The sequence below is a fragment of the Gorilla gorilla genome, chromosome 18 (genome assembly GCF_029281585.2).
Source record: "Gorilla gorilla gorilla isolate KB3781 chromosome 18, NHGRI_mGorGor1-v2.1_pri, whole genome shotgun sequence".
NCBI classification, from domain to species: Eukaryota; Metazoa; Chordata; class Mammalia; order Primates; family Hominidae; genus Gorilla; species Gorilla gorilla.
This window is the reverse complement of record NC_073242.2, coordinates 15,476,014-15,491,261: the sequence shown is the minus strand read 5'-3', so window position 1 is coordinate 15,491,261 and position 15,248 is coordinate 15,476,014. Positions and strand designations below refer to the sequence as shown.

The 15,248-nt window shown below is 48.2% G+C and overlaps 1 protein-coding gene across 7 annotated transcripts in view; it reads right to left on the bottom strand.

Annotated features, from left to right (window-relative positions):
- LOC115933071 (titin) overlaps positions 1-15,248 on the bottom strand; it is a 143,507-nt gene that overhangs the window by 80,335 nt on the left and 47,924 nt on the right. For all 7 annotated transcript variants that reach the window (XM_063699494.1, XM_063699492.1, XM_063699493.1 and 4 more), the window contains 3 exons: positions 12,223-12,284; positions 8,803-8,934; positions 740-970 (listed from right to left, as the gene is read on the bottom strand). In XM_063699494.1, the coding sequence (XP_063555564.1) occupies positions 740-970; positions 8,803-8,934; positions 12,223-12,284 (425 nt within the window). The remainder of the gene's footprint in view (positions 1-739; positions 971-8,802; positions 8,935-12,222; positions 12,285-15,248) is intronic.

The window sequence follows — 15,248 nt, the reverse complement described above, 5'->3', positions numbered from 1 at the left end:
TTATTCTTTGCTTTTTTTTTTTGAGACAAAGTCTTGCTCTGTCGCCAAGGCTTGAGTTCAGTGATGCAATCAGCTTGCTGTAACCTCTGCCTCCTGGGTTCAAGCAATTTTTATGCCTCAGACTCCTGAGTAGCTGGGATTACAGGCGTGCACCACCACGCCCAGCTAATTTTTGGATTTTCAGCAGATGGTTTTACCATGCTGGCCAGGCTGGTCTTGACCTCCTGACCTCAGGTTGATCTTCCCACCTCAGCCTCTCAAAGTGCTGGGATTATAGGCATGAGCCACTGCGCCCAACCCTGGTTGCAGTTTTTTCATGGGATCTGCTGGCATTTCCTTGCTCTTGGTTTCCCAAGACAATGCCATATCCTCCCCATTTGGGTTTCAGGGGAGCCTAGTGGGTTTCTGTTCCTTGCAAACGATGTGGTCTTCACTAATATGGTAATTAAGTAAAGCATAAAGTAAAGCTAGGCAGTGACCATGGCTCACATCTGCAATCCCAGCACTTTGGGAGGCCGAGGCAGGAGGATCGCTTGAAGTCAGGAGCTCGAGACCAGCCTGACCAACAAAGCAAGACCCTGTCTCTATTTTTTTCAAAAAAGCTAAAGTAAAAATGGAGACATCTGGCTATGAGCCCACTTCAGGACACAGCATGACCCCAGGGTTATGACTGATGCAACTGAAAGATCAAATCCAAGGAGGGAAAATGGAGCCCACCTGGGAGGGAAGGGGGTCTTACTTTAAGATCTGCGGCCCGGAAAACATCATCAGGTCATGGATGGCCTTAAAGAAGAAGCTCATGAGGAAGTAGGGCCCAAAGGTCTTGTATAACACCTTAAACAGAGAGGGGTTCCACTCCTTCTGTGGGGACTTGACAATCAAAGCCTCCACCTCCTCATTCGCATCCACCTTGGAACTCTCTTTCGGCTGGGCAGGATCCTTGGAGGAGTACACGACCTTCACCGGCTGCCTGGAACACAAGGAGGTGAAGCCGTCGTGGGGTCTGCCAGAGACAGAGCCCCCTACCACAAGGACATGGCCAGGGAATGTCACCCTTCAGGGAAGGCAGAGTCAAAGACAACAAGCCCAGGGAGAGAGGCAGCTCAGCACAGTGGTTACAAACAAGGGCTCCAGAGCCACCGGCTCAAGGTCTGGCTTGGCCACTGGCCAGCTGCGTGACTTCAGGCAAGGTCCTTAAGCTCTCTGGGCCTCAGTTTCCTCCTCTGTGAAATGAGGATAAAAGTAGGACCTACCTCCAAGGTAGGTAAGATTAAACGAGTTGAATAAGTTAAAGACTTAGAAAACTGACGGCTCCAAACTGACCTAGAGTCAAGGCAATCTCCATCAAAAGCCCAGCTGGCTGCCAGGTAGAAATTATGAGCTAACTCTAAAATTCACATGGAAACTCAAGGATCCAGAACAGTCAAAACAATCATGAAAAATAAGAATCAAGTTGGAGGATTCACACTTCCTGATTTCAAAACAATACAAAATAACAATCATGGCCAGGAGTGGTGGTTCACACCTGTAATCCCAGCACTTTGGGAGGCCAAGGTGGCTGGATCACTTGGGGTCAGGAGTTTGAGACCAGCCTGACCAACATAGTGAAACCCCATCTCTACTAAAAATACAAAAATTAGCCGGGCATGGTGACAGGTGCCTGTAATCCCAGCTACTTGGGAGGCTGAGGCAGGAGAATTACTTGAACCTGGGAGGTGGAGGTTGCTGTGAGTGGAGATCACTCCAGCCTGGGTGACAGAGCAAAACTCCATCTCAAAAAGAAAGAACAACAATAGGCTGGGCACGGTGGCTCACGCCTGTAATCCCAGCACTATGGGAGGCCGAGGTGGGCAGATCACCTGAGGTCGGCAGGTTCAAGACCAGCCTGACCAAACATGGAGAAACCTCATCTCTACTAAAAATACAAAATCAGCCCGGCATGGTGGCGCATACCTATAATCCCAGCTACTTGGGAGGCTGAGGCAGGAGAATCGCTTGAACCCGGGAGGCAGAGGTTGTGGTGAGCTGAGACCACACCGTTGCACTCCAGCCTGGGCAAAAAGACTCAGTCTTAAAAACAAAAAAACAAAACAAAAAAAAGAACAACAATCATCAAGACAGGTAAAGGGATAGGCATATATAGATCAATGCAAAAAAAAAAAAAAAAACAGTCCAGCCAGCCACAGCAACATAGCAAGACCCTATTTCTAAAAAAAAATTTTTTTTTTGACTGGGTGCAGTGGTTCATGCCTGTAATGCCAGCACTTCGGGAGGTCGAGGCGGGTGGATCACCTGAGGTCAGGAGTTTGAGAACAGCCTGACCAACATGGCAAAACCTTGTCTCTACTAAAAATATAAAAAATTAGCCAGGCATGATGGCGGTTGCCTGTAATCCCAGCTACTTGGGAGGGTGAGAAAGGAGAATCACTTGAACTCAGGAGGAGGAGGGGGTTGCAATGAGCCAAGGTTGTGCCACTGCACTCCAGCCTCAGTGCCACAGCAAGACTCTGTCTTAAAAAGCATATAAATAAAATTGACTGTGATGATGACTGCACAACTCTGTGAACACACTAAAAATCAGTGAATTGTATGTTCTGCATACGTGAATTGTGCAGTGTATCAATATCTCAATAAAGCTGTCACCAAAAAGTAGTCTTTATCTTATAAGGATTTTTTTTGTTTGTTTGAGATGGAGTCTTGCTCTATCACACAGGCTGGAGTGCAATGGTGCAATCCCGACTCACTGCAACCTCCATCTCCTGGGTTCAAGCGATTCTCCTGCCTCAGCCTCCCGAGTAGCTGGGATTACAGGTGTGCGCCACCACACCCGGCTAATTTTTATGTTTCTAGTACAGACAGGGTTTCACCATGTTAGCCAAGCTGGTCTCGAACTCCTGACCTCAAGTGATCTGCCTGCCTTGGGCCCGCAAAGTGCTGAGATTATGGGCATGAGCCACTGTGCCCGGCCAATAGTTCGTCCTTGTACATCACTTAGTATTCAGTTGTGCAGATGTACATAACTGGTGCATCTGTCTGTTCACTTGCTAATAGATGTCTGGCTTACCTCCAGTTTGGGTTATCACAAAGTAGCTAAGAACATTCCTGTACCAGCCTTTTATGAACATATGTTCTCAGCTCTGTTGGCTGGATGCCTGGGAAGGGGGTGACTGGTGGTATGTTCACTCTGTCTAACTTAAAAACAAACAAAAAAAAACTGCCAAACTCTTCCAGAGTCACAGAAACATTTCACATTCATGCCAGCAGAAACCACAGTCCAAAATGGCCCTAAGCTCTGAGTGGCCATACACAAAAGAGAACATAAAACCACTACACACAAACCAATGAAGCACTGGGTTTTTCAATCCAAACAATTCAAGCAATTCTCATGCTTCAGCCCCCCTGTAGCTGGCTTACAGGTGAGCACCACCACATCCGGCTAATTTTTGTATTTTTAGCAGAGACAGGGATTCACCATGTTGGCCAGGCTGGTCTCGAACTCATGAACTCAGGTGAGCCTCCCACCTCAGCCTCCCAAAGTACTACAATTACAGGCATGAGCCACCATGCCCAGCCACACCTGACTTTGGAGAAGGAGTCACTCAGGGGTGAAGAGAGGTGGTAAAAGGATCCAGGAAGCCATGCAGACCCCCCAGCCCTGGCGTCCATCACCTGATCCCCGAGCCTAGGACACCCAGCAGCCCAGAGCTGCACGGGCTGCATTCCTTTCTCTGGTTAACAAAAGGGATCTGAGTGTAAGGGGCCACACCAGGAAATTCCAGCCTAGGACAGGGTTTTCCTTCTCACCCTCTCCAGGTTCACAGGGGTTACAGGTGCCAGATCTGGCTTACGCCTCTGGGAATAAAGCAAGCGATCCGTCTACCAATGTCCCAAGTAAATGATCCCCTGGCTCCACGCTGAGATCTCTAAACACCAAGGTACTCACAGAGCCAGACCCTTCTCAGGTGGCCCGCTTTCAAGCCCCAAGACCCAGTTCTCACCACATCCTCCCTGGCAAGATCAAAGTGTACAGATGAATAAATAAAACTTGTACAATTAAAACCTGCCCAGCATGTACTCAGGGCTAGGGCACAGCTTATCATGACACATATCTCACTGAATTCTCAGAAAATGCTCTGGGTGAAAAATGGAGGCTCCAGTCAGGCACAGTGGCTCACGCCTGTAATCCCAGCACTTTGGGAGGCCAAGGTAGGTGGACTGCTTGAGCTCAGGAGCTTGAGAACAGCCTGGGCAACATGGCGAGATATCATCTCTACAAAAAAAATATACATATATTAGCCAGGTGTGGTGGCACGTGCCTGTAGTCCCAGCTACTAGGGAGGCTGAGGTGGGAGGATCACTCCAGCCTAGGAGATGGAGGTTGCAGTGAGCCGAGATCGTGCCACTGCACTCCAGCCTGGACAAAAGAGTGACACCCTGTCTCAAAAAATAAATAAATAAATAAAATGGAGGCTCCTGGTAAGGCATGAAGGGACTTCATGGACAGCCCTTGAGGTTCCCACCCTGGTCTCCCTGCCTTCACTCTTGTCCCTAAATATCCACCTTCCCCAGGGCAGCCTGGGTTGTTATGAACCAGAACTCAGCTGGGTGTGGTGGCTCACACCTGTAATCCCAGCTATTTGGGAGGCTGAGGCAGGAGGACTGCTTGAAGCCAAGAGTTGGAGACCAGCCTGGGCAACACAGTGAGACCTGTCTCTATACATATGTAACTAACCTGCACATGGTGCACATGTACCCTAAAACTTAAAGTATAATAATAATAAAATAAAATAAATTTAAAAAGGCCAGGCGCAGTGGCTCACACCTGTAATCCCAGCACTTTGGGAGGCCGAGGCAGGCAGATCACCTGAGGTCAGGAGTTTGACACTAGACTGACCAACATGGAGAAACCCCATCTCTACTAAAAATACACCATTAGCCGGGCGTGGTGGTACATTCCTGTAATCCCAGCTACTCGGGAGGCTGAGGCAGGAAAATCGCTTGAACCCGGGGGGTGGAGGCTGCAGTGAGCCAAGACAGCACCACTGCACTCCAGCCTAAGCAACAAGAGCAAAATTCCATCTCAAAAAAATAAATATAAAATATAAAATTAATTAATTAATCAATCAGCCAGGCATGGTGGTGTGCACCTGTAATCCCAGCTACTCCGGAGGATGAGGTGGGAGGACTGCTTGAGCCCGGAATTTCCAGGCTGCAATGAGCTGTGATCATGCCACTGCCATCCAGCCTGGGCAACAGAGCAAGACCCTGTCTCTAAAATAAATACATACATACATACATACATACATACATACATACATACATACAAACAAACAAACAAACAACAGAACTCACGTCACACCACTGCCCTGCAGAAAACCTGCCCCCCTGTGTTCTCACTGCACCTAGAATCCCACCCTAACTCTCAGAGGAGACCCCTGCAAATCCTTCTCCTGCTTCATCTCCTCCCTTTCTCCCCCTCACTCACTTTCCTCAAGCCACACGAGCCCCCTGATGCACCACGAGCGTCCTCAGAGCCTTTGCACTGGCTGCTCCCTCTACCTGGAAAGCCCTTCCTTCCCCAGATACACACAAGGCTCACTCCCTCCGATGCAAGTCTCTGCTCAAATGTGACCTTCTCAAAACAATCATACATGGTCAGCTGGGCATGTTGAACAAAAACACTTCAAAAAGCAGTAACACTCAGGATGCCAGAGGCTCGGAAACAGCCAGAGATAGACTTAGGGAGGGACGGGCACATGCTCACCAAGGGTCATGGCCGCACTGGGTAGAACTTTGACCACTGTATCTAAAACACCTCCCTCAGCCGGACACAGTAGCTCATGCCTGTAATCCCAGCACTTTGGGAGGCCAAGGCAGGAGGATCACTTGAGATTAGAAGTTTAAGACCAGCCTGGCCAACACGGTGAAACCCCGCCTCTACTAAAAATACAAAAATTAGTCAGGCGTGGTGGCATGCACCTGTAATCCCAGCACTTTGGGAGACGGGGGCAGAAGAATTGCTTCAACCCGAGAGGCAGAGGTTGCAGCGAGCCGAGATCACACTACTGTATTCCACGCTGGGTAACAGAGTGAGACTCCATCTCAAAAAAAAAAAAAAAAGAAAAAGAAAACACACACACACACACACACACACACACACACACACACACAAGCTTCCTCGGTTACTCTCACCCTCATTTCCTCATTTTTATCTCACCCCAACACTATCATTCTCCAAAGCTTCTTGTCAATGCATGTTTCACAACCAACGTCCTGTCTCCCATATAGAATGTCGATGGCACCCAACTAGAGTGTGTCTCTTTTGTTCCACTCCCTGAACCCTCAGGGACTAAACATCGCTAAGCACAAAAGCAGCAGTCAGTTTCATCTGCTCAGTGGATTAAGGGCCAGGCCAGTGGAGGAGCTTCTGGATTCAAACTCTGTCCTCCTCCCAAGGCTGTGATATTGGCCTCTCCCACGGTGTCTCCAGCAACCTGCTCCCCTGACAAGCTCCAGGGGACACAAAGGTGGGCATCCGTCTTCCATGAGAGGAAGCCGAGCCAGGTGATCAGCAGAGGCGTGGATGATGAGGAATGCTGAAGCCCACACTACAAATGTGGCCTGCTTAGCGGGGGGGCGGGGGGGATGCTGCAGGTGAGGCTGAAGGAATCCAGATGAGATGGGTGATGTTAGGGGTCAAGTTGACTGGGTTAAGGGATACCCAGATTGCTGTTAAAGTGTTATTTCTGGGTGTGTCTGTGAGGGTGTTTCCAGACCAGACTGCCATTTGAATGAGTGGACTGACTAAGGAAGATCCATCCTCGCCCCATGTGGGTGGCACCGCCCCAATCAGCAGAGGGTCCGGACACAACAAAAAGTCAGAGTAATGGCAAGTGCAGGCGCTCTCTCTTCTGCAGCCGGGATGTCATCCTCTCCCACCCTTGAACATCAGAACTCCAGGATTTCTGGCCTCTGGACTCTGGGACTTACCCAATGACTCCAGGTTCTCAGGCCTTTGACTATGGACTGAGAATTCCACCATCACCTTCCCTGGGTCTGAGACTTTTGGACTTGGCCTGAGCCATGCTACCAGCTTCCTGGGTTCTCCAGGTTGCAGATGACCTAGGGTGGGACTTCTCAGCCTCCATAATCACATGATCCAGTTTCCCTAGTAGATCCCCTCTCACCCTCCATCCATCCATCCATCCATCATCTATCAATCATCCATCCATCTATCATCTATCCATCTACCTACCATGTATACATCCACCAACTATCTATCCGTCTATCATCTACCTATCATCTATCATCTATCAATCTATCATCCATCTATCTATCATCCATCCATTCATCCATCCTACTAGTTCTGTCTCCATGAAGAACTGTAATAAACAGGGACCCCACCTTTGCCTGCCAAAAACCTTCAACTGGGTCATGGACATGGGCCATTTCCTTACAATGCTCAGTCACAGAGGCCCAAGCTCTATCTGCCTCCCACGAGACAATTTCTCCCATCACCTGGACCACCCAAACAGCCTCCGACCGGAGTCACGAGGTCCACTGCTGATGTCCTAGTGGCTGGCACATGGATGTCCAGATTCCCACCCATCATCTGGGTCTGACTTAAGGCCTGTATCCTGGGCATCCCCGGAACAGAATGAGGAACAGAACCCCAGTCCGGGGTTTTTCCCTGTAAGGCCAGTGGGTCTGTGGGGAATCCAATGCACCACACTGGCCCCATCACAGTTTATCGTAATAAACTTACCCCAGAAGAGGCAACAGGAACAAAAACAGCCATTCTACTACCCCCATGGCCGCAATCCACTGCCCCCATGTCACCCGCAATTTCATGTTCCAGCTCGTCCAGGCTCGAGACAAGTCTTATGTCCTTGTTTAATTGGCAGCTGCTTTTCTTTCTTACTGTTACATAGAATAATAACGCATCGTGCAACTAATGGCGTCTCAGATTTGATGAGTTAAGGTATGTGCAGGGGAGGCCCTGGCCTGATTCCCGAAAGAATGACAGAGGTGGTGCAGTGGGGCACGCCTTACATAGGGGGTAGAGCCTAAAATCCAGTACAGCCAAAATCACCCTCAAATGGGGCTTCTTTGGCTAAACAGACTTACATGGTCAGCTGGGCATGTTGCACAGAACATTCAAACAGCAAGAACATGCAGGATGCCAGATGCTCAGAAAGAGACAGAAAAAAGTGAGACTGACTCAAGGAGGGATAGTCACGCGCCATGGCAAACAGCATCAACTGCCTGTTTGGACAACATTTCTCTTCTTTTTTTTTTTTTTGAGACAGAGTCTCACTCTGTCTCCCAGGCTAGTATGCAGTGGCGCAATCTCAGCTCACTGCAACCTCAGCCTCCTGGGTTCAAGTGATTCTCCTGCCTCAGCCTCCCGAGTAGCTAGGATTACAGGCGCATGCCACCATGCCTAGCTAATTTTTGTATTTTTAGTAGAGACAGGGTTTCGCCATGTTGGCCAGGCTGGTCTCAAACTCCCGACCAAGTGATCCGCCTGCCTTGGCCTCCCAAAGTGCTGGGATTAGACATGAGAGCCACCACACCCAGCTTCTTTCTTCTTTTCTCTGCCCAGTTGCTTTAATGACATGTGAGATCCTACCCCATTTGGCAGAAAAGCAAACTGAGGCCAGGAGGAGAAGTGAGGCATCTTGCCGAGAACCACAAAGCTAGTAACAGGCAGCACTGCCAGGGCCCCACCCTGGATTCAGGCCACAGTAGTGGAAAGGAGGTGACCGGGGCATCCTGGAGGACAAGGAAACTCACACTTACTTCCTAGTCTTGGCGCATTCCTTCTTCCAGTTCTTTACCAAAACAGGCACGACTTGTTCCGACGTGTCCTCCTTGTTTAAGGACCAGAGGTCACTGCCCTCCAGGGGCTGGCGGTAGCCCCGGACAATCAACCTGGGGCCAAGACACAACGGGGTTAGGCAATGAGAGTCAATGAGAGGAGGAGGAGGAGGACGGGGCTCACTCACTCCACACGCCTGCTGATGCCGCTCCCCTCTGCAGCACAGCTGCCTGCTGCAAATGAAGGCAGCCACGCAGCTTGGGAAGTCAGAATGTGGATGGACATTTGCATATATTACAAGCTAATTACAGCTCATTCTGTTGGGTCATGCAGGAAAAATGGCTTTTTTTTTTTAGTGGTGCATACAAAAGACTTAGGGAAAAAAAGATGATTTAGGAGCGAAGTATCAGGATAGCTCTTTTTTATTTTTTATTATTCATTCATTCATTTATTTGGAGAGAGGGTCTCGCTGTGTCACCCAGGATGGAGTACAGTGGTGCGATCGCAGCTCCCTGCAGCCTCCAGCTCCCGGTCCAGAGTGGTTCTCCCATCTCAGCCTCCCGAGTAGTTGGGACTTTGGGTGTAAGCCATTATGACTGGCTAATTTTTTTTTATTTTTTATTTTTGTAGAGACAAGAGTCTCCCTATGTTGCCCAAGGTGGTCTTGAATCTCCAGGCTCAAGCAACCCTCCCACCTTGGCCTCCCAAAGTCTTGGAATTATAGGCATAAGCCACCGTGCCCCGCCAACTTTTTAAAATTTTAAATTAAAAAGGCTGATATGGGCCAGGCACGGTAGCTCATGTCTATAATCCTAGCACTCTGGGAGGCCGAGGTGGGAGGATTTTGTGAGCCCTGGAGTTCAAGACCAGCCTGGGCAACATAGGGAGACTATCTCTACGAAAAGTAAAAATAAAAAAACTAGCCAGTCATGATGGCTCGCACCTGTAGTCCCAGCTACTCGGGAGGCTGAGGTGGCAGGATTGCTCAAGACCAGGAGGTGGAGGCTGCAAAGAGCCGTCATTGTGCCACTGCACTCCAGCCTGGGCAACAGAGTCAGACCCTATAAAAAGAAAAAAAAAAATAGGCTGAAGGAAAAAATTAAAAAATAAAAAGGCTGACATGACAAAGCATTAGTAAGCATGAAATCTGGGTGATGAGATTACTGAGTTTTATTATATTAATCTTTCTATGTGACTCCATCCAGGCTGGAGTGTAATGGCGCCATCTCAGCGCACTGCAACCTCTGCCTCCTGTATTCTAGCAATTCTCCTGCCTCACCCTCCCAAGTAGCTGGGATTACAGGCGTGTGCTGCCCGGCTAATTTTTGTATTGTTAGTGGAGACAGGGTCTCACCATGTAGGCCAGGCTGGTCTCGAACTCCTGACCTCAGGTGATCCACCCACCTTGGCCTCTGAAAGTGCTAACATTACAGGCATGAGCCACCGTGACCAGCAGACTAAACACTTTTATAATAAAAGGTAAAATACTTTCATCTTTTGTTCTAAAATAATTTCAAACTTACAGAAAAATTACTCAAATCATACTAAGAATTCACTCAACTCACCATTGTTAACACGTTGCCACGTTTGCAGTATCATTCTGTCTGTATCCATTGACATGCACACACAAACACACACACACATGCAAACACATCATCTTTTTCTGAACCATTTAAACAGTTAAAGGCCTGGCATGGTGGCTCACACCTGTAATCTCAGCACCTTGGGAGGCTGACGTCAGTGGATCACCTGAAGTCAGGAGTTTGAGACCAGCCTGGACAACATAGTGAAACTCCATCTCTACTAAAAATACAAAAATTAGCTGGATGTGGTGGCAGGTCCCTGTAATCCCAGCTACTCAGGAGGCTGAGACAGGAGAATCTCTTGAACCCAGGAGGCAGAGGTTGCAGAGAGCTGAGATCCTGCCACTGCACTCCACCCTGGACGACAGAGCAAGACTCCATCTCAAAAAAAAAAAAAAAAAAAAAAAGTTAACATACAGCCTCTACATGCCTTTACAGCAGAAAAACTGGAGGTATTCCCTTCCAATCCAGGACATGCTCTTATGTAACTAGAGCACAATTTTCCAAAACAAGAATGAATGTCATTAGCATGCATCCGGTGTCCTGTAGTCATGAACAAATTACATCAACTGTCCCAGTGATGCTTTTTAATAGTAACTTCAAGAAATTATTTAAAACATCTAATTTTTTAAAACGATGTTTGTCATTAAGACAAGGATGAGACCGGGCATGGTGGTTCACGCCTGTAATCCCAGCACTCTGGAGGCTGAGGCGAGAGAATCACTTGAGCTCAGAAGCTGGAGACCAGCCTGGGCAACATGATGAAACCCCATCTCTACAGAAAGTACAAAAATCTGCTGGGCGTGGGGGAGTGTGCCTGTAGCCCCAGCTACTCAGGAGGCTGAGGCAGGAGCATCACCTAAGCCCAGTAGATTGGGACTGCAGTGAGCTACAAGTGTGCCGCTGCACTCCAGCCTCAGCGACAGAGCGAAAGCCTGTCTCAAAAAAAAAAAAAAAAAAAAAAAAAGATGATGCTTATTAGGGGCAAAAAAAGATTCTTCAAACAATCCCCACTAAGATGTTAACAATGGGCAGAAAAAGATATACAAAAAGAGGACCAGAAGGTAGCTGGGCATGGTGGCTCACACCTGTAATCCCAGCACTTTGGGAAGTCGATGCGGGTGGATCACCTGAGGTCAGGAGTTTCAAGACAAGCCTGGCCAACATGGCAAAACTCTGTCTCTACTAAAAATACAAAAAGTAGCCGAGCATGGTGGCGCAAGACTGTAATCCCAGCTACCTGGGAGGCTGAGGCAGGAGAATCGCTTGAACCTGGGAGGCGGAGACTTGTAGTGAGCTGAGACTGACAGAGTAAGACTCCGTCTCAAAAAAAAGAAAGACGACCAGAAGAAGGCATACTAAAACGGTGACACTGGTCACCTCTAGATGTCTCCTGCACTGCTGATCTGCACATGTGGTTTTTTAACCCACACTTCCTGTGGTGAGACAGTATTATTTTTCTAAGGCGTGGGGGACAGGAGGGGCACGATGTCAGTAATAACTATACCTAATATTTTAAAAACCCAAATCTGAAGCTAAAGCAAGAGCAGTCCAGCATATGGCTGTCCCAGGCAAAGCCTTCTGCAGAGGTGTCAGCTGCTCACGGCTCATGTGTTTATCACATTCAAGTTCACGGAACTGCCGGACAGAGTTGGTGTCTCTGAGACCACATGGCCAGCACAGGCAGATTCAAGACAACTCTGCAGAAGAGCAAAGGAGGGAGAAGTTGGGGAGGGGGAGCTGAGCATGTTCATTCATTCATTCATTCATTCATTCACTCCCCACCACCTCCCTGAGGTCTGGGGGGCCTGGCCTTACCCTGTGATCCACCAGAAGGTGATCCTCGACAGGAAGGAAGCGCTGGACTCTGGGCAGGGATTCTAGTGGAAAGAAAGCACAGGTTTGGGAGGAAGAGGGAAAGGAACGATTTGACTTTTCATCCAGGTCAGAGCTTAGCAAGTAGTCAGCTGCTCACTCTTCCTTCCAGAGGACTAGCGTCAGCTCCACACCATTCTGCACTCCAAAAGGACCCTCTCCTAATCCCCAGGAGAAAGAAACTCATGGCAGCTCTTCCAGTTTCAATCAACGGAGTGTCTACCATGTGCAACCACAATACAACATGCTATAGACCTGCCTTGTCTTCTATCCCCGCAACAACCCTAGGAGCTGGTGTTAACATCATCCCTACTTCACTCATTCATTCAACAAATATTTTCTGAGCACCTACTATGTGCTAGGCATTCTACAAGGTACTACAGGGTTGCCTTATATCCCCACGACAACCTCATGAGTGGGTATTACTATTGTCCCCACTTTACTCATTCAGTCACTGAATATTTATTGACCACCTACTATGTGCTAGACACTCTACCAAGAGCTTATATACTTGCATTATTTTATATCCTCATGGAATTCTATAAACTTGGTATTACTATTATCTCCACTTCATTCATTTGTTCATCCAACAAGTATTTCCTGAGCACAACCCTTGTGCCAAGCACCCTGCATACAAATCTAAACAAACAGAAATGACCCCTGCCTGTATGGAGCTTGTGGTCTACTGCAGTAATCGTCAGTAATACCTGCCAAGATTCTCTACTATTAGTAGCTAGCTCTGTTCTAAGTGCTTTACACAAACTACCTTATTTAATCTTCATCCTCACCTCACAAGATAAATAAAAGTATTATATCATCCCTGTTTTGCAGTTAAAAGAAACTGGGCCTGTAATCCCAGCACTTTCAGAGGCCGAGGCAGGCAGATCATGAGGTCAAGAGATCGAGACCATCCTAGCCAACATGGTGAAACCCTGTCTCTCCTAAAAATACAAAAATTAGCTGGATGTGGTGGCGGGCGCCTGTAGTTCCAGCTACTTGGGAGGCTGAGGCAAGAGAATCGCTTGAACCCGGGAGGCGGAGGTTGCAGTGAGCCATGATCGAACGACTGCACTACAGCCTGGCAACAGAGCAAGAGTGTCTCAAAATAAAAATAAAATAAAATTTAATTTAATTTAAAAACTGGGGACCAGAGATGAAAAGATTTGTTCAAGGTCCCACAGCTAAAAGCGGTGGAGTCAGGATGTGAGCCCCAGAGAGTCAGGCTCCAGAGAGAGATGTGCATCAAATGATCACATGAACAAATGCAAAACTACAACTTCTGGGCCTTGATGTGTGTCCTGAAGGGAGAGAAATATTACCAATGAGACAAAGTAAGTGCATGGGGGCTGATCTGGTGTACAAAGGTCAGAGAAGGCTCCCCCGAGGAAGACAGTCAAGCTGGCACCTGAAGGGTGAGTAGAGGAGAACTAAGTAACAAGGAAAGGCAACGCATTCCCAACAGACAGCAGTGTGTGCAAAGGCCCGGTGGTAGAAGCAAGCATGGTAGACTCCAGGAACCAAGAAGGGGCCTAAGCAGTCTACACTGGAGGCTGTGCACAGTCTACACTGCAGGCCACACATTTTGGTCTTCATTCTAAGGGCAATGGGAAGTACTGAGAGATTCTAAGCAAGCTATCAAAGAACTTATTTCCCAGAGAAATGAAGATGAGCCCCAAGTCAACAACATGCAGGCAAGGAAAGGGACGAACACAGAGCTCCTGGGATGACAGACAAAGCCTGGCTTTCAACATGGATGCATCCGGGTCTAAATTCTGAAACACAAGCTTTAGCAGCAGAGGGAAGAGAGGTCACCATGCAGTAATGAAAGCTTTAGCCAAGGACTCCACTCAAAGATCCAGCCTTGTGCAGATATAAGGCATTTACAGAGCCCGATAAGGTGGCTTACTCTCGTCCAGTGGTTTTCCATTCAAGGCTGGGCGTGCTTTTTAAAAAATACTGTATCCTGGCTGGGTGTGGTGGCTCATGCCTGTAATCCCAGTACTTTGGGAGGCCAAGGCGGGCAGATCACTTGTGGTCAGGAGTTCGAGACCAGCCTAGGCAACATGATGAAACCTCGTCTCTACCAAAAATACAAAAAATTAGCTGGATGTGGTGGTGGGTGCCTGCAAGCTCAGCTACTCGGGAGGCTGAGGCAGAATTGCTTGAATCCATGAGGCGGAGGTTGCAGTAAGCTGAGATCGTGCCACTGCACTCCAGCCTAGGGACCCTGTCTCAATCAAAATAAAAATAAAATTAAAAAAATACTGTATCCGGGCCCTACCAGCACCAGGCAATCTGATTAAGCTGGTTCTGGGTGCGACTGGGGCACTGAAGCTTTGTTTTTGTTTTAAACTTCCAGATTTTTCTTGGAAAAGTGGCTGGGCAGGAAACATGCAAGGTAAGCCAAGAACATCTTGTCACACCGGACAACAAGGAAACTAAGCATGAACAGGATTGTTAAAAGGCTCAAGAGCCAAGCAGAAGTGGCCGCTGCAGGCTAAAAGAGGGACAATTTGAGCTTTGACAAGGAGAATAAGTACAACAGGCTGAAACATACCAAGCAAGGTTTTTGTTTTGTTTTGTTTTGTTTTTTGAGATGGAGTCTCACTCTGTCGCCCAGGCTGGAGTCCAGTGGCGTGATCTTGGCTCACTGCAAACTCCGCCTCCTGGGTTCAAGTGATCCTCCCGCCTCGGCCTCCCAAGTAGCTGGGATTACAAGCGTCAGCCACCACACTGGGCTAATGTTTGTATCTTTAGTAGAGATGGGGTTTCACCATGTTGGTGAACAGGCTGGTCTCGAACTCCTGACTCAAGTGATCTGCCCACCGTGGCTTCCCAAAGTGGTGGGATTACAGGCTTGAGCCACTGCTCCCGGCCTTACATGTTTATATACACAAGTTTCATATTGACGCTGGAAATAAAGAGAAACATCTGATGTTGTCAGTGAACCAGGTTATTGTTTGAACACA